The sequence below is a fragment of the Centruroides sculpturatus genome, unplaced genomic scaffold (genome assembly GCF_000671375.1).
Source record: "Centruroides sculpturatus isolate CEXI.00-Female unplaced genomic scaffold, Cexi_2.0 scaffold986, whole genome shotgun sequence".
NCBI classification, from domain to species: domain Eukaryota; kingdom Metazoa; phylum Arthropoda; class Arachnida; order Scorpiones; family Buthidae; genus Centruroides; species Centruroides sculpturatus.
The window spans coordinates 238,459-265,984 of NW_019385126.1; the positions used below are offsets into that span (position 1 = coordinate 238,459).

Here is a 27,526-nt window from a genome sequence, read left to right on the forward strand (position 1 = left end):
GACAAAAACTAAATATAATGAATTTATTTACACATGCATTCACACTGAATATTAAAGTTCAAGAATAACATATTAAAATATAATCATTAAACAAAAAAAAATTATTTTTTCAGAAATTTATCAGGCATATCTTGACACATTTTCTTTATGCTTTGCAAATGGACAAAATCAATGTAGGGATCCAACACAGAAATAGGACTTCGTTTCCATCTTGCATAAAATATTGTTTTAGTTCAGAAATAAATTTTCTGGCTTCCTAGTCAACAAGTCTTGATTAAGAGTATCGTCTCCATCACTTTTCTTATCTTCTTTAGTTTTTAGGTATTTTTTCAAAACAACTTGTTCAATAATTGCATCTGCATAATCCTCACTTTCATTGTAATATGGAAGGTCATTATCAATTTATAAAAATTCTTTGTGATTTCTTTGTTTTGTGTAGTTCATAAAAGATTTCACTGTCATTATTGGCTATATCTGCCATTTCCTGTTCTGAAGTCTTAAAACCACAATGAAAAAAGCAGTTTCAAATTGTACTACAGCTTGCTTTTGTTCAACTACCATTGGCATATTTGTTTGTAAAATAGTAACCTTGGAACTATTTTGTAGAAGATATCAAGATATTTTCTTTAATTGCTTCAAAGATTATTGTACCAGCCTTCCACAATACGTTTTCAAATTTTTTACAACTTTCCTATCGAATGGTTATATGAAGGATATGGTAATAGCTGGAAGAAACTCTAAGTGAATGTTTTTCAAACACACTACATGAGGATGAGCAGTGGAGTTGTCTAAGAATAGCAGAACTGTTACTGACTTTCTGCAGTTCTGCATTCCTAAGCTATTTCAGAAATTGGATGTTATCCATGCATTGTTATCATATTACTCAACTGGTAAACAGTCCATTTTTAAAGACCTTTAAAGCACTAAGGCTTAGCATGCATTCAAATGACTAATATTTTCTATTTATCACTTTCTGACATAATACAGAAGTGCAATACAATGTGATTCATTGCTTTTTTTTTTAACTTAATGGTTCTGAGTTATAAATATGAAGTACCATTTGGGCTGGTATGGTAAAATAGCTCTGTTTCATCTACATTGTAGATTTGATCAAGATGAAATTTCTGCAGTAATTCAGGCTTATCTTTGAGCTAACTCTTCTGATTTAGTTTTTAACATTGGCCCATTAACACATACAGTACTTCTTGCTGCATAATATTGTCCCAAATAAATGGAAATCCCAATTAACACCAAATGATCTGCTGGATTATATCGGGATATAATATGGTCAATAATTTGCTATATTATGCCTGAGTAATTTTGCCTAGAGATAGGTATTAAGCATCATCTCAAATTTAATAATTATAAATAAATTAATCAAATGCTTAATTTAGAAAATTCTGGAAGAAAAGAATCAGCCTGGAGTGAGACTCGAATCTTCAAACTTACTATGCAGATATGATGCCCACTTACCACTGTAGATGTGTTGCTAGTTACTCTTCCTCGACCTCCATTTGATCTTTGCTTCCAGACCTATCTCGTACATAAATTATTAATTGTTATGGAGGTGAAGATTGGATAGAGATCCAGTTAGAGTAACTGGCAACGCATCTATGCAGTAAGCAAGAGTTATAGGCTGTAATCCTGTTGATCCTTCTCTTCTAGAACTTTCTAAATTAAAAATCAATAATTATAAATAAATGAAAACAATTAATAATAACCCAATATACAGTAATCCGGCAGATTGTTGGCACATAATGCACACAGGCCACTCTATACATACTGCTTCAACTTAGAGCTGGGAAAAAATTCATAAGTGCATGCAAAGATAGATGATATAGCCTGTCCAAACACACCCTTTAGTTTACTAGGAAGTTGGATACTTTTTGATCAGACCTTGTATGACATTCCTTGGTTTCTACATAATAGTTTAAAATTTTCATATTTAAATTACCAAAATAAAATACTAGTAGTGGGGTTTTTTTTCTGTAGTGTTTCATTATAACATACACATACATTAATATTGTTCACAATGTATTTTATTGTATCATTATATCTCTTTACATTGATCTGTAAGTAATTCTAATTGTTTAAAATAAATTGAAATGTGACTAAAATATATAATTAAATGAAGAGAATACAAAAAATTTGTTTTTCATCACCAAAAGTAGAAAGTTTCAGATTATTTTTGCTAATTAAATCAATTGAAAGAATATTATCCTTACTAAGAATGCAAATTTGAATAGCATATATTTTAAAATTATATCAATATTGATAATTAAAGTAATTTTTGAATGATAAAACATAAAATTGACTTTCCAGTGATATTAACTTAAATTTTTTTACAGACAAAATTAATATTTATCTAAATATCATTTGATTGAAAGAAAAGAGACTCAAATTTTTATGTATTAGACTTTTTTCATATTAATGCATAAACTTTAAATTTTATTAAAAATGAAATTCAAAAATTTTCACTTATAGGTAATAAACAATTAGATTGACAAGTTAAAAATTAAATTTTAAATATTATTTTTGTAATTTTAAGTGCTTAATGATATAAAATTATTATTATTATTGTGGAATTGGACCATCCAGAATTGAATAATTTATAAATTCAACAGTACATGATGAAATAGCATTACAAGGTGCAGATTCTAATTCTAACAAAACCAAATTATTCTGTTGAGGAAAAGGATGAAATAAAATCCCTGGTGTATAAAGAGTAACCTGTGGACCCATTGCCGGCCAGTAACGTCCAAGGTTGAAGCCATTGAGGAAAGCCACTCCTTTTGTCCAGTTACGAAGATTAAGGAATGAATCTAAAGGTTCTGCAGCAGTTGGAAGAGTAAAATTTACACTGAAAAATCCAGGCATTTCAGCTACATATTCTTCTGGGTTTTTTGGATGATACATTTTATCTAGACTATGAATCAGTTTAGTATTATTCAGAGGAATTTTTTGAATTACCCAGTTAATTAACATTTCATTCCCTAAAGTAACATTTGATGTCAAGCCCTGTAAAGATAATGCATTTATTTAAGTATTCTTTCTTAAATAAGAAAATATTAAGATATAAAAGTACTTACAAAATCATTTGTACAGTTTGCAGTATGGAAGCATAATATAAAACTGCTTATTGTAATCAGATATTGTAATCATCATGTATTTTAGGAAATGCTAGTCTGATAAAATACACTTTAAAACTCTAACTAAAACATAAAAGTTTTTTTTCTTTAGTTAGGTTAAAAGTGCATATTTATCCGAAGATAATGGTCAATTTTGCACTTGAGCTTCAGTGTAAAGCTAATAAGACTGTTAATGATTGCACTTTAATTGCTATGTTTAAAACACTAGTTGAAATTGTTAGCATATAATTGAATTAGGAAAGAGAATCTGTAATTAGATAGTACTGCAAAAAAACAGTAGGAAACCAACATTGTATGAATTAATTAATTAAATTAATGAATGTATGACTTAAACATGTCCTTTTATTGTCAGAGTTAATTTATTTTATTTTTATTTTTTCTATCTATAGATTGGATAATTATGCTTATTTTTGAACATGAGGTGTAAGTACACCTCATGTTCAAAAATAAGCATGCATATATATATGCATGCTTATTTTTACACGTGTATATTGCATATACATATATATATGTGAGGTGTATATTACCTCTATATATATAAAATATATATAACTTCATTAAAAATTTTTATAATAAACATATTGTTATCCATAATTGCACATGCACACATGCATTGGGCATCACTTAGAAATGAGAATTGTTCAATACAGAGCAGCATCTAAATCATTCCAGCTTTGGTAGTATAGTTAATGAGTAGATTGGCCAAGGCATTTGGAAAGTTTCTTGAAATTGCTGGGATTTTCCTTGAGAATCTAATCAAAAACATGGACAGATAGAAAAGTTACTGAATCCATCAGTAGAAAAGTTACTGAAGAAATGCATTATTAAATTCTGTACTTTGGATTTTGTTCAACAGAATGTATGTTGAGAAAGTTGCTCACAAATGAAGGCCTTGTATGAAAATTATGATAATCTGTGTGCTGTCTGGATGGCTGAGGCAATTAAGATGCCAGTCTACTGTTCTGATGACTTGACCGTGGTTCACTCTGGACATGTTGAAAAACCAGGATAGAGAACCTCTGAAAAATCTGGGCAGGTTTTTAAGAGGAGGTTTATCCTAGATATGTTGGGCTCTGCTCTCATACTTAACCACCCCATTACAGGCCTGGCCAAACCAACAATAAAAAAAGGCATTCTTAGTGCCCATAGGGTGGGGAATTAAAATGCTATAGTCTACCATTCTTTTCACCTTTTACAACGTTAGAAAGACTATCAATATCATCCATAACCAATAAGAGCAGAACAGGAAAAGAAAACAGTTTCTTTCCTGTCTAAAAATATGGGATAGGAGATGGCTGTTGTGAAAAGCAAAGGCAATTATCAGATAAAATCAGTTCATTGTAAGTCATTTGCCTCTAGGCATAATACACATAAGTTATTTTGGATTATATATAAATATATGAATTTAATATGGATCTGTATACCAGGCATTAAACAGTGCAATGGTGTAGTGCCCCACTAGAATGTTGTGAAGAAATGATCAATATTATTATTTATTTTCAAAGTCAATGAAGTAAGTTTGACTCCTTATTTGCATATTTAAGCTTAATTAAAATTTAATCAACTGTATAAAAATAACATAAATATTTAAATTAAATGTTTATGTAACTTATTGCTCTTGTAATCTTTTTTTCAGGTGCAAGAAAAATTTTTAAAAGAATACTACAATATGACAAAAAACAGAATGCAATCAAGTTTTACACTATACTAGTGTTTGATAATTATAATTAAGCATTGGATTTTGCATGTCTTTTTACAAATCTCTATGAAGTTGGAAGGAATAAAAATGTATTCCATGAGATACAAAAAAACATATTACACCCATACCTCGCTATACGGCCGCTCTTTATACGGCATTTCGCTATAACGGCCCTCTTCAATTAAGGCACGTTTTCGATTTACGGCCTAAAATGTTTCGCTATAACGGCAAAAAAACTTTTTTTGATGTTGATATATCTACATGTTGCCAATCTTGTGCAAGCGCAATCTCGATGTACACTCTTTTCTATTTCCTCTTGTTTACGAGCGTTATTCAGTGTGTGCTCATAAAGCGGCTGGTTTAAACTTGTCTGTGAGTGTTTTATGTACATATTTATTACTGATTGTTACACATTAACTGGAAAAATTGGAAACAATTAGGGACATTTTTGGTACGTAAGTACATATGTATGTGTGTACAAATTAAACATTTTAATATGTATTTTTTTATTAAACTTATTTTATAATTTCATTATTTTTTAGACAAAATGCCACCGAAACGATCATCGACTTCGGAGACTGAAAAAGATATGCCGAAAATCAGTCACGCTAGGAACTAAACTAGAGGTATTACGTCGTATAGAAGCTGGAGAGAAAATTGTTGAAATTTGCAAGGCAATGGGACTTGCGAAATCTACCATTCAAACTATTCGCGATAAAAAAGAAGATATTAAAACATATTTGCAATCTGCTGCACCTTTAAATGTCTCGAGATTAACACGCCAAAGAAACTAGATTATGGAAAAAATAAAATAAACTATTGATTATATGGATTGAGCACAATAACAAACGGAGAATGCCAATGAATCAAATGACTATCCAGGAAAAGGCTTTAAGTATTTTCGAAAATTTGAAGAATGGAGATACTGATGAATCTGCTGAAGATGTCACATTCCAAGCAAGCCGAGGATTGTTTGAAAAATTTAAAAATGGATTTAATTTGCATAATTTGAAAATGAAAGGTGAAGCAGCTAGCGCCAATGAGGCCGCATCTAAGGAATATCCCAACATTTTAAAGGAAATTATTGAAAGAGGTGGTTATAAACTTGAACAAGTGTTTAACATAGACGAAACAAAGATTTATTAGAAGCGAACGCCTGATCTCACGTACATTTCAAAAACCGAAAAATCTACGCCTGGTTATAAGGTGTCTAAAGAACGATTAACTTTGCTACTTGGTGCAAATGCCATGGGTGATTTTAAGCTAAAACCACTTTTAATATATCTGTCCGAAAATCTAAGGCCTCTTAAAAAACTAAATAAAAATCAATTACCCGTCATATGGAGATCCAACAAGAAAACTTGGATGACTAAAGCTACTTTTGAGGATTGGTTCAAAAATCACTTTTGTACAGAAGTGAAAAAATATTTGCGAGACAATAACTTAAGCAACAAGGCTTTGCTAATTTTGGATAATGCACCAGGGCATCCTACTAATTTATCCGAACTATCTGAAGATGCCATGATTGAGTGCCTTCCGAAAAATACAACAGCTCTGATCTAACCAATGGATCAAGGTGCAATAGCCACTTTTAAGGCATATTACCTACGCCAAACTTTCCGACAACTTCTAAGGGAAATGAACCATCTTTGGAAAAAAATATGGCCAGAATGTGTAAAAAGTACTGATGCAGAAGTTAATTTCCTTCCTGAAATCAGGCAAAACATTTTGGATCTAGCACAAGATCTCGGCTTTGAAGGTTTGAACGAACGTGATGTGCTTGATCTACTTGAAGCTGATAGGGAACCCCTTTCATATGAGAAACTCATTCAGTTGCAAGCAGAACCGGAATTTGATGAAAAGACAGAGCCTGTTGTATCCAAACAGCTAACATCAAAAAATTTGTCAAAAGCTTTTTCCAGTTTCGAACAAGGAATAAACATCCTCCTTGAAAACGATCCTGACGTTGAACGTAGCGCTAAGGTTTCTCGAGGAATTAATTCAACCATTAGCTGTTATAAATCACTGAAGAACGAAATATACAAGAAGGCAAGACAAACAACGGTGGACAATTTTTTTAAGCCAGGCCCATCCTTACCAGCGAAAAATGACGACAGTGATCTGCAGGTTACCATTTCTTCATCGTCTTCAGATTAAAGCCATTTAAAAAAAATGATGTATGTAAACATACACATATTTTATGTAACATGAAGTTGTTTCATTTTTGTTTATAGATTATTGTTGCTTTTTGGAGTCTGTTATTATTTTATGTAAAAATGCATGTACTTCTTATGTATATATTTTTGATTTAAATGAAATAAAAAGATAAAATGCATTTTGAATGATAAACCATGTTACATATTTAACAAATTTGGAACTGATCCCATTGAATTTGTATGAATTTGTATCAGAATAATTGATTCCTTATACGGCTTTTCGCTTTGCAGCCAAGTTTTGTAGAACGTATCTAGGCCATAAAGCGAGGTATGGGTGTATTGACTTCCAACAGTGGATTCAACCTATTCGTATGTCTTCCTCAGTTAGAATCTACAGAAATGGAACTAACTAACTAATCAAATTCAATACAATTAATTTTGTATTTGATTTGTTAGTTTGTTCCATTTCTGTAGATTCTAACTTGTTTTTATTGTATTAAACTCACAGCTAAAAGTCAACAGTATTTTTGTATTCCATGAAGCTAGGGAGCCATTTCCTAAATTTAAGTGAGCATTTACAGTACTTAATTTTAAAAGTTTGATTATATTTTGCATGTTTGGTATAATTGGGTATATTTTGACATATTAGAGATTTTATACAAAATTAAACTGAGAAAAAAGCTGAAGAATTCTTAGCTTTCTGAAGGGAAAAAAAAGCTAAGGAGTTGTACTATGACTCAAAACTTGAAACCAAATCAGTCTATTTAATAGAGAATTAAATACTGATTCCAGAAATGCCCTTGTTTATACCAATACTCTCTATTTTGAGTTATTAGCAATTAAAGTTGATGATGCATGCAATGACATGAATTAAATATAAAGAAAAATTTAATATTAAATTTAAGAAGCATACCTTAAAATCTGAATCACCAGAATTAATTCTTCCTTGATTTTCTACAAGAATGGTAAGGATTTGGCCTCTCATAATTTTAAGCGGTAAGGAAAATATATTCATTTGTCTGCTTATAATTCCACAAAATTTATTATCAATAAAAATATAACCTCGATCATGCAGACCTGGAACATTTAGTAGTATGGGGTCTGTTGGAATAATCTTGATTAGAGTAGAGTAACTAACAAATCCTGATTTTTGACTTATTTCTTCAAAAGTTTTAGGATATTTGGAATATATTGAACTGCTTGTACCAAGATATATAATTGAATTTAATAGAGGTGCTACATATTTCATTATTAATGGATTAAGTGCTAACTTTTTAGAAGGCGGAGGAGGATCTGGTAATGGAGATGGTATATAAGATTTGATAACATTTCTGATTTTGAAGTATTTTGCTGTCAAATCACCTGCTTCTGAGATAGGAGCTGAATAATCATAACTTGTCACTTGTGGTGAATATTGCATATTTGCACCATTTGTAAATCCAAAATTAGTTCCTCCGTGAAACATGTAAAAGTTAACAGATGCATTGTTTTTAAGAATTTGGTCCAAAGTTTTACATATGGCATCTATGTTGACATTAGCATGTGCGTCTCCCCAATGATCCATCCATCCTGGATAATACTCGGTAACAACAAGAGGTCCTGATCTTTCAAAATGTCTTATGTTTTGAAAAGCTTCAGAAACATTGGATCCAGATCCAAAATCAGCTGTTGTCAAAACACCATCAATGTTGTCACATTTATAGAAAACATCCTTAGGAATATCTGTTTTAAATAAAACAATGTTATTGCCTAGATAATGTCTTATAACATCACGTAAATGTGACATATATTCAAAATCGCATCCATGTTGACCATATTCATTTTCTACTTGCACTGTAATGATTGGACCACCATTTTCATATAAATATGGTTTAATTAATGGAAGTAGTACACCAAGCCATTTATCAACGTATTTAAGATAAGTATTATCGCTAGATCGCAACACTATGTTGGGCTTTTCACGTAACAGCCAATAGGGAAAACCTCCCAAATCTCTTTCGGCACATATGTATGGACCTGGTCTAAATATTACCAGAAGTCCAACTTCTTGAGCTGTATCCAAAAATGTAAAAATGTCATTATTATCACGAAAATTGTATGTTCCTATTTCTGGTTCATGACTACTCCATTCTACATAAGTCTGCAATGCATTTAAACCCGCAGCCTTCATTTTGATCATGCGATCTCTCCAATAGACTTTTGGCACTCTAAAATAGTGTAATGAACCAGATATGTAACGAAAGGGTTGGCCATCTTTCAAGAAACAGTTATTTTCAAAATCAACACTGAAACTTCGGATTGAATATATACTAGGAAAAATACAACTCGAGATAAGAAAAAATAATAACTTCATACTGTAGAGTTTTCTAAGTTTCTTTGCAGTTATAAATTTATTCTTTAATATAATCTGAAATATACAAATATTTATTAAAACATTTAAATGGTCTAAAATAATAATATTGAAGTAGTTTTAATAATTTATTTAAATATTAAAAATTAGAAAAAAAACTGACGTGCGAATTTAGAACTAGAATTTAGAATACTTTTATTTTATACTTTATCTAACTAAATTTTTAAAAATATTAAAAATAAATTGAAATATAATTTTCAATAATAATTAATTAAGAATTAGGAATACATATTTAAAATTTTAGCCAAAATAAATAGCTGTATCCATTTTATGCTGTACTAAGAGGTGTAAACAGATGTGTATGCAAAGATAGAACTGGAACATTGATTCAGGGGTTAAATTAATGGAATAAATTGTCTGAAACATTTAAAGGAATCAAAGAAAGTTCAAAATTTTTCAGGAATGCTGTCAACAGGAACTATCTTATGTTTGCTTGTAGAAATACCACTAATAAATTTATTGAGTAACACTTTTGTTCTAAATTTTGAAATAACTATATTTTATTGGGCCAAATCCAGACAATGAAAGGTCATTCTGTATAGCTGGGATGGGCAACCTTTTTCTATGTTAGGGCTGCATTTAAAACTTTTGAACTGATGCGAGCTGCATATAAGAGAAAAGAGAAAAAAAAATTCAGTAAATCACAGTTATTTATTCATATATAATTATAAATTAGCATAGGTATATTTAATTTAGCATCTGGAACTGATGTAAATGTAATATATCAGAAATATTTGGTTAAATATTAGTCACTGCTATTTTTAAATTAGTTTTGATATGCCTGTTAGTAAAAATTAAAACAAAAACCAGCTAAATTCTTTGTGGAAAAACTATTCACGTACATAAGTTGTAGAAAATAGCATTTGAATTTTTGCTGCATACTTCCTTAAGCTGGAAAGTTGATATATTTATTCATATTTTACATGGGCCGCAAAAAATATTACTGTGGTCTACCCATCCCTGTTGTATAGTATTGCCAAATGAATGGTGACAATTACTGTATTTTATTTCAGGATATTAAATGATACTTATAAGTCAAAAATATTGGACAATTGAAATTAAAAAGTATTGAAAATGATGAATGGAATGATAAAGAAATAGAGGCTAATGCAAAACTAATTTTAATATATCTAGCAGGTTATGTTGAATATAATAAATTGTCTTGAATGCAAATCTTCATTATTCTGTAACAGAACAATGGAATATGATTGCTCAAAAACGGAAGATTAGAAGCTTGGAATGAACAAAAGGATAAACTGAAAATTAGTCATTGTGTTTCGAATTTTACAGATATTGATTAGTGAACACTTGTTTTTAAAATGCAAGAACCAAAAATTCATTTTAATACAACTTAACTGGAAAATTTTCAGTTCTTGGATTATACATTCACAGTTTTGCAGATAGGGCTTGTCATCAGAAACTATAACTGAAAAGTGTTTGTCAATACAATAATTAAGAAAAATAATTATTAAAATAAAAAAATGATATTGGAAATTTTTCAATACTTTTTTCTATTTTGACTTTCAAATAAAATAAATTTTAATGATGTTTTGTTTTCTATATTTATATAATGTAAACATTCATATCATATACAGTTGAATCCACTTACAGAGCATTGGATAAGGGAGCAGTTTGCTTAAGAGAGCACACTTCCATGTTCCTGATTTTTACCTCTGTTTTATATGTAATGAGATTCCAGTCAACAGAGCAGTCTGTTTAAATAAGTACAGTGTCGGTGGCATTTTTAGAGCAGCAGTCTGTCTATGGAAGATTTATAAAGGTCTCTAACTGTACTGTGTATCACTTCTCAGAGCACAAGATGATCACCACTGGTTCTTAACCTTTTTATACTTGTGGCCCACCAAATATTTCATAATTTTTTTTTGTGCTTCCCATTTTTTTTATTAATAATTTATTTTTGTTAAATTATCTATAATAAATTGATTTTTTATTATTGCTTTATTTTTTTTATATAATAAATGTAAAACATAACTTTATTATTTCATTATCTATTTAAATAACAATTAAACGTAAAAACTCATTAATTTTTAATAAAGTAAGAACTATTATTCGATCCAAAGTCGATGCTAAAACTCTAAAACACCCACAACTTGTAAAGATTTTGCATATCTTTTACAAAAACATTTAAATTTTCAAAGCTTACTATTTTTCCTAATTATTTTTAAAATTCCAAGCATTAATATTTTCTTAGAATTTATTGGAATAAAAGAAGTAAATACAGCGGTGTAAGTAGCATATTTGCATTTATTTCTTCTGTACTAACAAAGTTGTATGTAGGAAGAAATAAAAAAAAAAAATAAATGTGAAAACTTTATCTTTCTTATTTTACTTTTCAATATGTTATTCAGTTATACATCAATTTTCTTTTTATTATATTCTGAAGGAAATTTTGCATAATTTGGTGGCCCCCGGCAAATTTCTTATGGACCCCCAGGGGCGGTGGCCCTGGGGGTCCATAAGAAATTTACTGCTCTACACAGTTTACAATTAACCAACATATACTGCTCTACACAGCAGTATATGTTGAAATATGCAGTATGATTAAAAGAAAATTAATAGAAAAAGATGGAGGGATAAAAATGAAAAATTTGTTCACAAATTGACAAAATTTATTTTTCATAGAGAGACTGTTTCATTTAAGCATATTTAGAAAAAAAATTTTAATGATTATTCTTTACAATCATTTCCTTTACCAGATCAAGGAAATGATTGTAAAGAAAGTCATAAGTAATTGAATTCAAAAGAAAATTACAAACTTCTTTAAGTAAACTTGTTCAGGTTTGTTTACAATAGTACTGTACTGTACAGTACATGTAGTTCATTTCCATATTTGTAAATTATTGTAGAAAAATTTGATAGAATATAACTATTCTTGCAGTACTGTATTTGTGCTTATATTGTACATTCCATTAGAGTATACAGAATTTTGGAGCAAGTGTTTACATCTTTTCAGCTGCTTCCTACTGCATTTCTGGGAAGAAGTGAAAGTAATCTGACTTAACAGTAAGATTACTTTCATTACTTCCTGAGTATACAGTATACACCCATCACTCTTTTTGCTCAGTGACTAACTTTCAAAGAACGTTGTGTAAAAAAATATAGTACATGCATCCTATAGAAAAAGAATCAATAGGATCCGGAACAAAAAATAAACAATTTACAAAAGAAACACGAGCTTTTTCATTCTAACATTATTTGTACATAAATACAGTAAACACAAGATAGCATAAAATCAACATGCAGCATTCTCTGATATATGTACTGTGCTTAAAAAACAAATTTACTTTTGATTTCACAAAAATAACTTATTGTTAAAATTGTGTTGTTATTAAAAAAGTTAAATTGAAACATTTTATATTTTACATGAAAATAATTTGACACCCAGAACTAAAATATAAACCGGCACGATTGTAAAATTTATTTTATAATGATACAGTATGTTATTTTTGTGGTGATGGCATAAAGGTGGTGTAAATACAGTGGATTGGATGTGTTCACACTTCAATGTCACGAAATTTAAGATGAAGGCAATTAATTGTGAAATAAATAGGAGATACTCGAAAGAATTGGGTAAGTGATCATTTTTATCTTAAGTACATTTAATTTTCAATTTTTATATTTAGAAAAAAAATAAATGGTTTACTTTTTGTCGGGAAAATAATGAAATTCTGAAAATACGAGCATATAAGTTTGATTGGGCTAATTAAAAATTCTCCTATTATAAGATAAACGACTTCCAACCACTTAACACTGTGTTGAATAATAACAATCCACGAAAAACCTTTTTTTACCTATTATAAAAACCTATTATATTATACAGCACAATTTAAGAATCTGGTATAGTGTCTTTAAAAGTATAGGGATGTTTTATTATGGTCCTAAGCTTGTAATTAATATTTTATTTTATTTACTAAAAACGGGATGTCAGTTTTTGGTTTTAGCATTAGATGTCATGCATGATACGTGTGCAAATGGTGCCGTCATTAGTAAACTTTTGTGCCATATTTTTGTCTTAATTAATAAGAGGTAGAATTTGTATTCCCTATTTTGGCTGTGTACCATAGCATTTAGAATTATCCCACGCCGATAAGAGGAAGGGTTGATCTTGTTAGATGTGTAGGTGCTCTATTTTATGTTAGTCATAAGTGTATTAATTTTTATTTAAGGCACTTTTCCTGCAAATAATTTTTCCCATAACGTTTCTGGATAAAGCAATGGCTACATGTTTAACAATGCTATTTGTATGTTGTTTCGTAACGAAGTGCATAACCCCTAAGACCATTAAGAAGCTTCTAATAAAATAAAATCAAAGTGAGAAGTTGAAAATATGTATATTGGATTATTTGCAGCGCTAGCCTATCTGTGTGCCCACCCCGAAATAAATTATTCGAGTCTGCCTACACTGACCATTATTAGAGGATTTCTTTAATTAAATACGAATTGATTGTTCGCCAAATAATTACACGTTCGCATTAAACTTTTTTGCTTTCGTATCTTACTGAAAATTTATTTGTTTGATGATAAAATGTGCATCTAACACCTGCCCAATGGCTGCTCGTCCATGAAGGCTGACGCCTCCAATATAAAATGAAAGTTCCTGTTTTATTATCGTCGTTCTTAAATCTGTATTAATTTATCATAAAGAAATTATATATATATATATTAATTTTATTAATGATATAAATTTTTCAATCCATATTAATTTTCCTTTTATTTTTATTGTTAAAGCCCCACCACCACTAATTCTTACGAGTCGCCATTGTACTCGTTCCCTAAATGTTCCATCCACCTCGCATCCTCCCAGAACGGGGGGGAAAAACTAATGCCGATACTGATCCTCTCAGTTCAGTAGACAAAAGTTTGTTTCGATATTTACTATCGTCACAAACAACTTATAACGCTTCACGATGAAATCTTTTGATTTCATCGTGAAGCCTCGGCTAATTAAATAGGAAGTTTTTAGTTGGCTACTTTTGTGTTACTTTTTAGAAAATTTTTGCCTACAAAAGCTAAAAAGTCAGTCTCAATTTGAAGAAACCGCTTGTGTGCGTGATCTCGACCACAGCGGTCGGCAACCGGTTGTCCGCGGAGAAATTTAGACATTTATTAATTAATTGAAGCTTGCGCGAAGTATTACGAAAGAAATGCAAAATGCTTAGTTACTTTTTTTACTTACTTGGTTTTTTTTTATTCGAATCTAAAATCAAACACGAAGCGACTCTTACCAAGAAATAACGAACAATAAACAATATTGTGAGTGCGATTGTCGTCCTTCGTGGAAAAGCGCTAAGAATCCATAAACTTAGCAATGAACTTTAGGCTCTCATTAATTTGTTATAATTAAATAAGCGAGTTTCATATTAATATAGTAAAATTGAACTTGTACGTATAAAAAATTCATGAAATTTATTCCGCGAGGTCAGAAAGGTTGCATACCGCTGCTCTAGACATTCCAAAAAAATTAATAAACGAGGAAGAAATGCCGGGTGCATCCACTTATTGTTCAACGTTTGATAAAAGGACAGTTTATAAACTATCAAGAATTACGATGACATCCTCGCAACTTATAAACTATCTTGAAGCATAATTTAATAAAAAATATATATTATTATAAATTTATTTCTTTTCACCATCATCCCAACATACTAGTATAGCGAACACAATAACTTAACCGAGTTGTCCGACTGTATAGTTGCAACTTCCGTCTTGGAAGTGAGCGCGGACACGTTTAAACACGCACATCGATACAAATAAAATAATTGGCTGACAGAACGACGTGTCGGCGCAGTTCCATAGGAGTATGTCGACTAAAAATTGCGTGTCAGCGCCTTGTTTGACACAACAATTTTCAAGAACCTATCGAAAACGTTAAACGAGGACTCTATATTTCGGAAAATTTTGATTAAAACACAAGTTATACCTTTAGTAATGCATTTTTTATAATTACTAATAGACGATATTTCATGCAAATTTAAATTTTACAATCTATAATCATTAAAGTTACATAATAAGTATTTATTTAACTCACCCTTTGATGAAACGTTTCAAAATTTTAATCGTTTGTCATATGATTTAGAACAGATATCAATAAAAATGATATATATATATATTTTTTTTGTCGTCTTTCCCGTGATTAGATAAAGATTAAAAGGAAATAATCTAAAGGACTTTTTTAAAAATACTTGTAAGTTACTTTTTATATATTGTTATGTGTAATTTATACAAGATGTCAACAATATAGGCATAAAGAACCCGTGTTTTTATGATATAACGTGTTAATTACGTGCCACTTTTGACCTTCCTCCTCCTCTCCGTCGTATGAGATGATGCACTTTCCGATTCCCTGTCTCTCTCTTAACGGGCGGTTCCTTTAGGTGTTTTACAGTGTATAGCAACTGTTATAAATAATTTAATTACTTCTGATATCAGTTTTATTAATTTAATGAATTTTGCAATTCTCTCAATGATTTTGATGAATAAGTATTGATTTTAATCATTATAATTTATTATAACTTAATTGTGAAAAAAGCATAAGATTTTTCCAGTAAAAATTGAAATTAACTTGTTCAGGGAGTTAAAAATCATTTTAATGGGATTCAATAATCAATAAGTTTTTTAATTTTGGTGGTGTGAGATTTTAAATTTCAAGAAAATTTGTATCTTGCATTTTAGAAAATAATAATAATAACGATGATGATTTGTGGCGTAGTAAACACTAGTATTGTGTTTTATTCCAAAGACACATGGCAAATTTTTCATCAAATTCCTTTATTAGTTGAGTCGACTCAACTAATAAAGGAATTTGATGAAAAATTTGCCATGTGTCTTTGGAATAAAACACAATACTAGTGTTTACTACGCCACAAATATAAAACAGGACACAGTTTCAAAAAGAAAATCAAAAAATGATGATGATAAACTGCTTTATTTAAATGAGCTTCAATGAAGTGCACATTAAGATAAATTTGTTTTAGTCGAAGAAATAGAAGTTATAAGACAAATATAACAAAATTACACGATATTGAAAGTTTGTATTATATATATATAGGCCTATATAACAATTAAAAAATCTGCTTATTGTAGTTTACTCTAATAACAGCTTAACAATAAGTGAATCGGCTTGATAGCAAAGTCACTCGTTTGTTTGAATGTCTCCCGACAATAGGCTTGGTCGCGTGAAAGTGCTGGAGAAAAACTTGTTATTAGAGCAACTCCGATAAAACAATTTTTTTTGTTTTAGTTAAATTTTTAAATGACCCAAAGTTGCTTTTCGTTATTTATATCGTGATTTGAAACCAGAAAATGCTTTTTCAGTTGTTTTCTTTGATTTTCCAGAGCATTAACATATTTGATTTGTAAAATAGGAAGCTCGACTAATAGTAATAATGCTGGATTATAATCAGTTTATAACCTTTATAATTAATTAGCCATATTATAGCCTGATTAAAATCCAGTAGTATTGTTTATTTAGAAATGTTTTCATTGAGTCGTGTTGTTATAAATTAGACTAGTAAAAATTTTACCATTTTAATAACAACAACTTAATTAGAATTTTTCATTTAAATTTTTCAAAACCTAATCAATATTACATGTTATAACAATGGATAATTTTTAAAAAGTTACAAATGTTGAAGAGTGAAACCAATAAGAAATTCAAATAGAAATGTCATTTATTATACAGTATTTACTTTCAGTTTTAAATATTTTTATATTAATTTTCCAAGAAATGAAGAATTTACATATACATATTTATAAGTTAAAGATTAACAATTTAAATACTAAAGTTTAAAATATTAAATACTGTATTATACCGTAACGATTAATTCTAAGATTAATTCAAGTAGCCGAAATATAATTGTTCATAATTAAAACTTATGTGTTTTTCAAACAAAAGTAAATCTTAAACTGTAATTATTCAGTATTCTTTGTATTAAAGTATTTATTATTAGAAATCTTAACATACAGTTTTGTTTTATTCTGTTAGAATTTCATTTTCAGAATTTTATGCATTTTTTTATTTAGTGATTTCTGTATTGATAATGTTTCTGATACATTGTATTTTAATTTTATACTATGGTATTAATATTCTGTTATTTTAAATATGTTTATAAATTTTTTCTATTTGTTTATTAATAATTTGCTTTTTTTTATTTTAGAATATTTTCCTGTAATAGTTTAAAGCTACATAATGTTTCAACTTTTATTTCAAATTTTGTATTTGACAATATTCATCAATCCTATTACACAGTTGAACAATCAGCCTTCTTTTACTGTGGATTATGAACATAATCAATTTTTAAAAGATGGACGGCCTTTTCGTTACGTATCGGGATCAATGCATTATTTTAGAGTTCCAAAAGAATATTGGAAAGACCGTATGTTAAAAATGAAAGCTGCAGGATTGAATTCATTGCAGACTTATGTAGAATGGAGTAGTCATGAACCTGAATTAGGAACTTACACATTTTCAGATAATAACGATGTTTTTACATTTCTACAAACAGCCCAAGAAGTTGGTCTTTTAGTAATTCTCAGACCTGGTCCTTATATATGCGCAGAAAGAGAATTTGGAGGTTTACCTTATTGGCTATTAAGAGAGAAACCAAATATTGCTTTGCGCACAAGTGATCCAAACTTTCTTTATTATCTGGATAATTGGTTTGATGTACTGTTACCATTAATAAAACCATTTTTATATGAAAATGGTGGGCCAATAATTATGGTTCAGATTGAAAATGAATATGGTGAATTTGGCTGTGATTATGAATACTTAAATCATCTCAGAGATTTATTAATTCATTATTTAGGCAATAAAATTATAATCTTTAGAACTGATGTTCCTGATACAAATTATTATAAGTGTGATAATATTGATAATGTTCTTACCTCAGCTGATTTTGGGCCAAATTATAATGTTACATCTGCATTTGAAACGGTTCGAATTTTCCAGCAACATGGTCCTTTAACAGTTACCGAATATTACGCAGGATGGATGGATACATGGGGACATAAACATTTTATTGTCGACATTGATAATGTATGCAAAACTCTTGACAAAATTCTTTCATACAATGCTTCTGTTAACTTTTATATGTTTCATGGTGGAACTAATTTTGCATTTACCAATGGAGCCAATCCATCTTTCAATGTTCTAGTAACTAGTTATGATTATTCTTCTTGTTTATCAGAAGCAGGAGATCCGACTGAACTTTATTATGCAGTGAGAAACATTATTGGAAAATATGTTCCACTTCCACCTGAACCACCACCAAAACCTTCTCCAAAACTTGCTTTAGGTCCTTTAAATATGAAATATTTAGCCCCTTTGTTACATTCTATGATATATCTTGGAATTCCAAAAACAGTTTTTTCTAAATATCCTAAAACTTTTGAAGAAATAAGTCAGGCTTATGGTTTTGTTAGCTATTCAACTGTAATTGAATTCATTCCAACAAGTCCCTCTGTATTAAATGCCACAGGTTTGAATGATCGTGGTTATATATTTGTCGATAACAAGTTTCAAGCAATTTTGAGTAGAGAAATGAATATATTTCATTTACCACTTAAAATCTCAAGAAATCAAATACTTACTATTCTTGTTGAAAATCAAGGAAGATTAGATTCAGCAACTTTGGACTTCAAGGTTAGTTATAAAATACTAAATGAATTATATAATTTATATATTTTATTTAAAAATAAAATAATATATAAGATTTTTGAAAATGCTTTCAAAATCTTAGTTTGTATTGTTGATAATATAAATTAACAACTTGTTTTCAATGTATGTTAAATTAACTAATAATTAGTATGTTATCATAGATTATTTTTATACCTATAAGTCAGTTAAGTGAAAAAATACAATAACCTATCTAATATTGTTCCTAAAAACAAAAAAAAATCATCATATACATAGGATGTGCCATAAGTACCCAATGTAACAAGAAAAAGCAAGGAAAAAATAAATAAATAATGGTTATTTTTCAGTATTATCACCCTTGATTTCACTATCCTTATGACAATGTTTAAAAAGCAATTCAATCCTTTATAAAAATATTCTGAAAATTTTGTTTAAAATGGTGCATTACTATTATTTGCTGCAGACTCCTCCTCATTATCAAAATGTCTTTTTCAAAAAGTTTTTTTTTTTTAAATCTGGAAACAAAAAATAGTCTGATGGGGCCATATCTGGACTGTAAGATGGATGATTGAGCTCCTCAAAACCACAGTCCTGAATGGCAGCTTTGAACAAGTGCTGCAATGTGGATGTGTGCATTGTTGTGAAATGAGTGCACTCCTCTTGTTAATTTTTATAGTATTTTTTCACATAACTTTACAAACAATTGATGTAATAACATTGAATAACAATCTTGCATTTACAGTAGTATTTCTTTAAAATCCACTATCAGTATGTCCTCACAGTCCCAAAAAAATGACAGCCATGATCTTCTTAGTTGATGATGACACTTAGCCCTTTTTGGGGCTCTCTTCATGGTCTCACCACTTCATTGGTTTCATTTTAGAAGAGGAATCATAATAAAGGATCATAGTTTCATTCTCTGTAACAACAATTTCAAAACAACACCACCTGCTTTGTAGAGAGAAAATCAGCAATCTGAAAGAACCAGATGGTGATGAGATGTGATGGAAGCTGGCTCTTCCATCACATCTCATCACCATAAAAATCTCTTGATGATGATATGTGATGGAAGAGCCAGCTCTTCCATCACATATCATCATCAAGAGATTTTTATCCTGAATGAAAACATTCAGTCCATTCTTTGATGGTGGTATCTGATGGTGAAGCTTTTCCATACACATGATCTAGGTGTTGCTTGGCCTTCTTTTGTAGGAAACTTGATGACTACGCGATACTCGTTTAAAATTTTCTGCCGTATCATGTACAGAAATCTACTGTAAATCACATATTAGTACTACAGCCAGTAAATTTGCATCAAGTAGTACTAAGATATTAATCTTTTATATACTTGTCTCGGCATGTTTTTCAGTTGTGCAGTAGGTTAGGTTGGAAAATATGACGCTTCCTACATATATACACACACACACAAGTTAAACTGTAACTGTTGGTAATAAATGCACACACTTACTCCACACCAGTGGTGCGATTCAAATAATTTAACAACAAAATAAGTTCACTGCATAATGATCAGTTAAACTTATAAATAAATAGTTTTTTTATACTTATTTTGAAAGCCTTACAGTATTTTTTTACACCAATGCATCATGCATATTGAAAAACATAAAATAATGGCTGAATGCATTATGGACTTGAGAAAAAGGTCCCTCTTAGTGCTCACAGAACAAAAACAGTGAAAAAAATGTCAATTATGTTGTATTAATTGTCCATTAAACCAATAAGGAAAAATACTTTTAATTTTTGATCCATCTTCAGAGGATTACTAAACAAAATTAAGAAGTCACATTGCTACTAAATTTGCACTTTTGATTTTCTAAAAGGTTATTATAAAAAATACAAATAAAATTTATTTAGCTTTGAATGTCATGTATTCAAATTATTATGATTACTTTTTTAATGTGTATCATTCTCGGATTGTGTCCGGTATCAATCTCACAGGTGAGCCCTATAAGATTAGTAGACCTTAAACAGTTAGTTTAGAGAGATTTTCTGACAATATGACAAATTTTTTTTTTGGAATATAAATTGCTATATAAATTTTAGTGAATGCCTATTGTCTTCAGGCTTTTATTTAACAAATGTGGGATAACTCCTATGGTAGATTGAATAAAATCCATACCATACCAATAGTTCTTTTTCCACAGGTACTTAAACAGAAAAAATATGTAAATTACTTCTTGAGAGAGTTCAGTATAGCTATTTTGTAGATTGTGTGTATTTGGTATAGAATTGTCAATGATATAGGTAATTTTGTGCATTTCTAACAACAAAGCATTAATTTTAAATAAAACTTCAAACCACGTGTAAAGCAGGGCTGTGGAGTTGAAATCGGAAAAAATGTGTTGACTCCGACTCCAGCATTTCAAATTTAATTAAATTTTCTTTCATTTAAATAGAAAAACTACAAATACATTTTTAAAAATTAATAAATATAAAATTATTTTGTTATAATTCATTTATTTTAAATACAAAATGCAACAATTTAATTTATTAAATATGTATCAATAGTTTTCTTTGTAGTATTTGTGTTTAATAGTTAAATTATTTTGCCCCAATTGAATTTGAATATTATTGGTTCATTCCTTTCTTATCCCCACTCTAAATAAGTATTTTGTTTTTCTGAATGAGCCAGACTAATTGATCAGAGTATATATTTTTCTTTTCTGAACAAGGAGCTGCTGAAGTAGCTAGATTGCACGCTTTTCAGTTGAACTAACTTTTCTGGAAAGGTGAAATTGAAGTGCAAAAGCTGTAGAATAAAGATATGTAGATATAGAATTTTATTGCTCCCCTTTTTCCTCTTATTAAATATTTGTTAAAAAAATTAATTTTTTTATACAAATAAATATTAATGTAAGTTAAATATTAAAAATACTAACTATAAAAGTATTTGGTAAATGCCCGAGGCTTCTTTCAGAGTAGGATAACCCCCTATGAGCGCCTCTGCTCCCCATAAAATGACTTATTTAATTTTGCCAGAGTTGGAATCAGTCGGAGTCGAGTGTTTTTTTACCGACTCCGCAGCCCTTATGCGAAGTGAAATAAGGTTTGTAGAACTATTACATTAACTTTTTCAGTCTACTTCAAGGACTTTTTAAAATAGAACACTATCAGCACTGGAAAGAGTCAACTTTGGAATGCATATGACTGATGCATTCAAATTTCAAACTATTTCTTTTTTTATAAATTTTTTTTTTTGTTATCCAATCAGGTGTGCCTGCATTGTTTGCTATAAAGCAAGTCAAACATAGCTTGCAATGCCTTTGTGATTTGTTTTTTGCCCTTGAAATTGATATATAAGCCCTGGCAGTTTGCTTTAAATATCTCCAATGCCTCCAAACTCTTATGTTAGTTTATGTGGCATATTTGTCATACTAAGGTAGCCTGTTTAGTTCTGGCTTAATCCCATTCCCACTGGCATACGTAGCTAAGGTGGTTTTTCTCTCCTTTTCTATATTAGCTTTGTGTTCTTTGCTTGAGAGACCTTTTTGTAGATCCAATGTATATAAGATCGCTATCAAACCTGTTATCTTTGAGCAGAATTTTATATACCCCGGTGCTCATTTTTATGTCTGCTTGATCTTTTTCATTCCAAAGCATTTGAATATATCTGGTTTACATCTATAAGCAATTTTCGTATTAGTTTATAATGAGAAATTGAAACATATTTATATTGAGAAATTGAGAAGCATATACATATAAGAATTTTACAGATATTTGAAGTAAGCATTGTAGCAGTTTCCACAAAAATAGAAAAAAAAATGAGTTCTGTGTAGTAATAAAACATTTTTATTTAAAGAAGTGGATGGCTGCTCAGATCAAAACAGAGTTGGATGAAGTTTGTGGGGACTCTGCATCTGTGTTGAAAACTGTTTATTTTTGGAAAAACAAGTTTAAATGTGGTTGAAAGTGCACTGAAGATGAAATGTGCTCTGGCTCTAGATGTCCAATTGAGGTAACCATGACAGAAATCATTGACAATGTCCATGGTATTGTTATGGAAGACTGTTAAGTATGAGTGCACACACAATATCCTGCATGAAAATTTGCAGATGAAGCTGTGTGCACAATGGGTGCCATGATTGTTGAATGTTGACCAAAAATGCATGCAAAAGGACATTTTAACTCTGTGTTTGGTGATGTTTAACCATAAACTGCAGTACTTTGACTCAAGTGTATAGTGGTGAATCCATGCAAAGCAGAGGACAGTGAGTGGAAAAGTGTACCAAAGAAAGCAAAGACTGTTTTTTGGGATTTCTGAGGAATCAACCTGGTTGATGACTTGGAGAAAGAAAAAAATAATAATAATAATAGGACCCTATTATGCAACATTATTAGATCAGTTGAAATGATAACTGAAACAAAAATTACCAAGATTGGTACACAAAAAAAATTCTGTTATCTCTACTATAGTATTTGAGATATTAGTTTCAACAATTTTTGAAACAAGAAGCCCTTTTATAGCAAAAAAATGCTTTCACTAAGACAATGCACTGTGTCTCCAATTTTGCCATTGCAACCTTTAATTTAACACTTTGATTTAATTCTTCACCCACCCATATTTTCCAGGCTTGGCCTCATCCAACTTCTTCCTGTTCTCAAACCTTTCCAATGAGCAAAATTTTTATTGAATAAAAATGTCACTGCTGCTGCCAATGCATATTTTGAAGACCCTGACAAAAGCTACTTTTCTTTCTTTGTCTTAGCTTTTTTTCATGTTTATATGATGTCAACATTTCAATCTTCAATAGAGGTGGAGAAGACAATTAATCCTCTGCCACCTTGTCTTTCCATCTCAAATTTGGGTCTTCTAATTAGAAATAGTAAAAATATTGACTTACCAGACTGTATAGTTGCTATCTTTGGATAGGCCACATCGAGACACTCCAACTGCAGTCGAGGGGAATTCTAAGAAACTGTTAAAAGACAAGATATGGTACGACTTAAGCCTGTTTTCTATTTAATCAATTGAAGGAGTCATTCGTGCAAATGGCCGAAGAAAATTGCCACCTAAAGGACCAGACGCTGGTGGAATCACCTTACAATTCCTCATTTTCTTAAGACGTTTCCTGTGAACACAAAGTAGTCAATCTGCCTTATCCTACCCCCACTCTTGTATGTTATAAGCTGGTTCTCCTTTTTTGAAGTAAGTGTTGACTATTGCCAGGTCAAACGCTATTGCATATTTCACTATTCTATCTTCCCCTCTGTTTCTCTTGCTTATACTTTATCCATTATGCATTCCTCTTCTTTCTTTTACATCTTCCCACATCCATTTTACTCCTTGTCAACTATAATACCTATCCCATTCCTCCCTTTTTCATCTGCTCTTCCAGAGAACAGTTTATAGCTGTCCCCAGCTCCTTTCCACCTAGTTTCCTCCAGGTATAAGATTCTCAGCCTTCTTTGTTACATCAAGTCCACTAACTCTGCTCTTTCAGGTCATTGTTACAATGTTTAACACCCTCCTCTTTTTGTTTTACTAACTTCTTTAGCCAAACCTGTCCTTAGTTCAGTAGCATAAGCTCATTTCTTGCAGTTTTCAGGCAACCTGACTTTGCTAGTTGCATGTTGCTTGTAGTGTATTCCCAAACTCTTATATTCTCTTATCCATTATTCCACTTGGTTTTGGTGGCATATAAGTTTTATGGTCAGATGCCCTTCTTGACACTAACCCTTAACCATTTACCAGGCTTGGGATCAGCACCTAATGGACTGGCTTGCCGTCTTGGTGACTGGTGTTTAAAATAATTCATTTTATTAAAATTATAGAAGACTGTTATTTAAAGAAACTTTCTATATTTATTTAAATTTTAGCATTTGTTGTCAAAAAAATTTACTTTTCCAACAGGCTGAAAAAATTGGAAACTTGCTGGACCTCAATGGAGATTTTTTAGAAAAAAATTGATTTTATTTTTCAATATAAACTGTTTAACTTGCTTTTTTACCCTACTTATCAAACAAATCTCACAGATTCATATATTCTAATACAGAGCTATTGCAACAAAGTGAGAAAAAGTAATATTTTAAAAATATTACGATACTTGCATGGTTTACAACAAAACTGCTTTGCTTAGCATTAACAAAACAAGGGTTCATCATAATGTTAGTAAAAAATAGTAAATTGAAATGTTCAAGATTATCACAATTATTATTATTTTTCATTTAAATTCCAAATAAGCCATTTGATGTATTCTTCCATTTAAAAATATCAACATACAGGAGTTCCTGTAGTCATGAACAATTTGGACAGTACATCTAAAATTTAAATTTCACTGAAGTTCTATTGCTGCTTTGAAGTCAGTCTTTGATCAGCAATAAATTAATTAATTAATGTGGATTTATTTCTATTGCATATTGTCATTTTTGCACGAATTCAGTAGTGATATTTGAAATATTTAACAAACGGTTTGCTAACAGAAAATTTTTCCTTAACAAATTTTTTTCGCTCAAATGGTGCATTAGCAACATTAGCGCAAAAACTGACCTTAAGATACCCATATAAATAAAAAAGATGCGTTCGCAAAATTAAGTCAGTTAAAATTTAACATTGTTTATGCCAGAACTATATTTTTTTATATATAAATAATAAAAAAGTGTTCAAAATGGTTTATTTTGTACATATTTTATTACGACACATGGTTCCGCAGCCATCTTGTATTTTCTCGCACGTGTGGGATCTCTCTTATGCTGGATCTAGTGTCAAGAACTCTCGAGTCAACCGCGATTGAACCTCGTTTCAGTCGAGATTGAAACGGTCGAGGGAGATCACACCAATGCAAATGGGGTATAAGACTCTAGTTTAGTAGTGTTACAGAGTATAATACGTACATTTTAATGTGTTTTTTAAAAGAAACAAAACCACTGAGAAACATTGTGTGTGTTTAACACGGTTCAGAAAACTTTGAAAATGTTAACAATGGGCTCGGCCAAACCTGTGCGAACCTGCTGAATATCACCACTGCATGAATTGTGATGTTTCATCACCATTGGCGATGTGTCATAAAAGTCAATATCATTGGAATAATTGCTTTTTTGCTATTATTTGCAATTTTTATAAACTTTTACAATTAGTGCTTCAAAAATGCATCCAAAACATAATAGTAAATCTAAGAGTGGAGATTACTTTTCTTGATAATAGAGCATTTAAGTGGACATCATAAAACTAAATGTATTTAGGTGGAAAAAAAAAAACACATTTTAAAAATCTTCTACTAAGCAATAGCAAGCCGGTAAATAAGTGTAATGTATTCTATTAAGTACACTAAAGGATCAAACACCGAGTGGTTATTCTGTGTACAAATGTAATTTCTAGGTTAGTTTAACTTATGAATATTTTGACTTATGACAAAACCTCAGGAACCTAACCTGTTCCTACAGAGGGGAGCACTATATATGATTATCTTGCTAAGATATTGAAAAAATTGAAAACAAATTTATTTCAATTCCTACATTATTTTTTCTTTAATTTGGTAAAAGTAACATTATTCTTTTCAAGTTTATTAATAAATTTTATATCAATATATTAATACTTTTAAATATTTCTTCTTAAAAATAATACATACTGTATATATAAAAAAAATCATAAAGCAAATTTTACAAGTTGAATTTTTATTTCAGGGCTTAACTTCAAATGTAACATTAGGAGGAAAAGTTTTAACTCAGTGGCTTATTCAATCAATTCCTTTAAATAATACTAAATTGATTCATAATTTAGATAAAATATATCATCCAAGAAATCCAGAAGAAACTTCAGTCAAGGTACCAGGATTTTTTAGTGTGAATTTTACCCTTCCAAATGGTACACTTTTAGATTCATTCCTTAATCTTCGTAATTGGACGAAAGGAGTGGCTTTTCTAAATGGATTCAATCTTGGACGTTACTGGCCAGTAATGGGACCTCAGGTTACATTGTATACTCCAGCAACATTATTTAACCCTTATCCTCAACAAAACAATTTAGTTTTATTAGAACTAGAATCCACATCTTGTAACATAAATGAATCTTGCACTATTGAATTTGTGAACCAACCCATTCTAGATGGTCCAACACCAATTAAATAAAGTAAAACAAACATCTGTAAACTGAATTTTCCCTTATAATAAAGTAAAATCATACAATAAAACAACTTAATTATATGTATGTTTTCAAACAGAATGTGTGATTTAAATATCTTATAATTTTATTTTCAATTTGTGAAAACCTAGTTGCAAAAATTAGCTTTACACAGATATTTGTACTATTGGTCTATAATTATATAATTTACTATATTATAATCTATTTGATATGTAAAATTGTATAAATTAGAATTGCACAGTACCAAATATTTTTTTAGTTTGACGTTTCCATTTTTAACAGGTCTTAGCAGTTTTTCTTTCAGGATGCAGTTTCCTGCCTTCCAACTCAACTTAATGTTTAACCCTTTTTTTTTAAAA

The 27,526-nt window shown here is 30.0% G+C and overlaps 2 protein-coding genes across 9 annotated transcripts; one reads left to right on the top strand and one right to left on the bottom strand.

Moving 5' to 3' along the window:
• Window positions 1–110: 110 nt before the first annotated feature.
• LOC111635150 (beta-galactosidase-like) lies at window positions 111–15,719 on the bottom strand. Of its 4 annotated transcripts, XM_023380011.1 has the most exons (4): window positions 15,464–15,544; window positions 10,771–10,840; window positions 7,918–9,411; window positions 111–3,018 (listed from the first exon to the last, which is right to left on the bottom strand). In XM_023380011.1, the coding sequence occupies exons 2-4, from the start codon at window positions 10,798–10,800 to the stop codon at window positions 2,575–2,577; spliced, it is 1,968 nt and encodes a 655-aa protein (XP_023235779.1). In that variant the 5' UTR covers window positions 10,801–10,840; window positions 15,464–15,544; the 3' UTR covers window positions 111–2,574. The 4 variants fall into 4 exon arrangements, with proteins under 4 accessions (XP_023235779.1, XP_023235781.1, XP_023235780.1 ...); XM_023380013.1 differs by lacking the exon at window positions 10,771–10,840 and having other exon boundaries at window positions 15,464–15,719; XM_023380012.1 differs by lacking the exons at window positions 10,771–10,840; window positions 15,464–15,544 and adding an exon at window positions 14,872–15,013.
• On the top strand, window positions 15,219–27,526 carry LOC111635151 (beta-galactosidase-like). 5 transcript variants are annotated; one of them, XM_023380019.1, is made up of 3 exons: window positions 15,219–15,360; window positions 17,592–19,078; window positions 26,711–27,526. In XM_023380019.1, the coding sequence occupies exons 2-3, from the start codon at window positions 17,624–17,626 to the stop codon at window positions 27,152–27,154; spliced, it is 1,899 nt and encodes a 632-aa protein (XP_023235787.1). In that variant the 5' UTR covers window positions 15,219–15,360; window positions 17,592–17,623; the 3' UTR covers window positions 27,155–27,526. The 5 variants fall into 5 exon arrangements, with proteins under 5 accessions (XP_023235787.1, XP_023235783.1, XP_023235786.1 ...); XM_023380015.1 differs by lacking the exon at window positions 15,219–15,360 and adding an exon at window positions 15,475–15,619; XM_023380018.1 differs by lacking the exon at window positions 15,219–15,360 and adding an exon at window positions 15,726–15,809.

What these genes read in the sequence shown, in the direction of transcription:
- LOC111635151 (XM_023380019.1), top strand. Translation starts at nt 17,624, where the DNA reads ATGTTTCAACTTTTATTTCAAATTTTGTATTTGACAATATTCATCAAT. An exon ending in CAGCAACTTTGGACTTCAAG is followed by an intron (nt 19,079 to 26,710) that starts GTTAGTTATAAA and finishes TTTTTATTTCAG; the next exon opens with GGCTTAACTTCAAATGTAAC.
- LOC111635150 (XM_023380011.1), bottom strand. Translation starts at nt 10,800, where the DNA reads ATGTATAATCCAAGAACTGAAAATTTTCCA. An exon ending in CAAGAACTGAAAATTTTCCA is followed by an intron (nt 9,412 to 10,770) that starts GTTAAGTTGTAT and finishes TGTATATTTCAG; the next exon opens with ATTATATTAAAGAATAAATT. An exon ending in CTGGTGATTCAGATTTTAAG is followed by an intron (nt 3,019 to 7,917) that starts GTATGCTTCTTA and finishes TTATCTTTACAG; the next exon opens with GGCTTGACATCAAATGTTAC.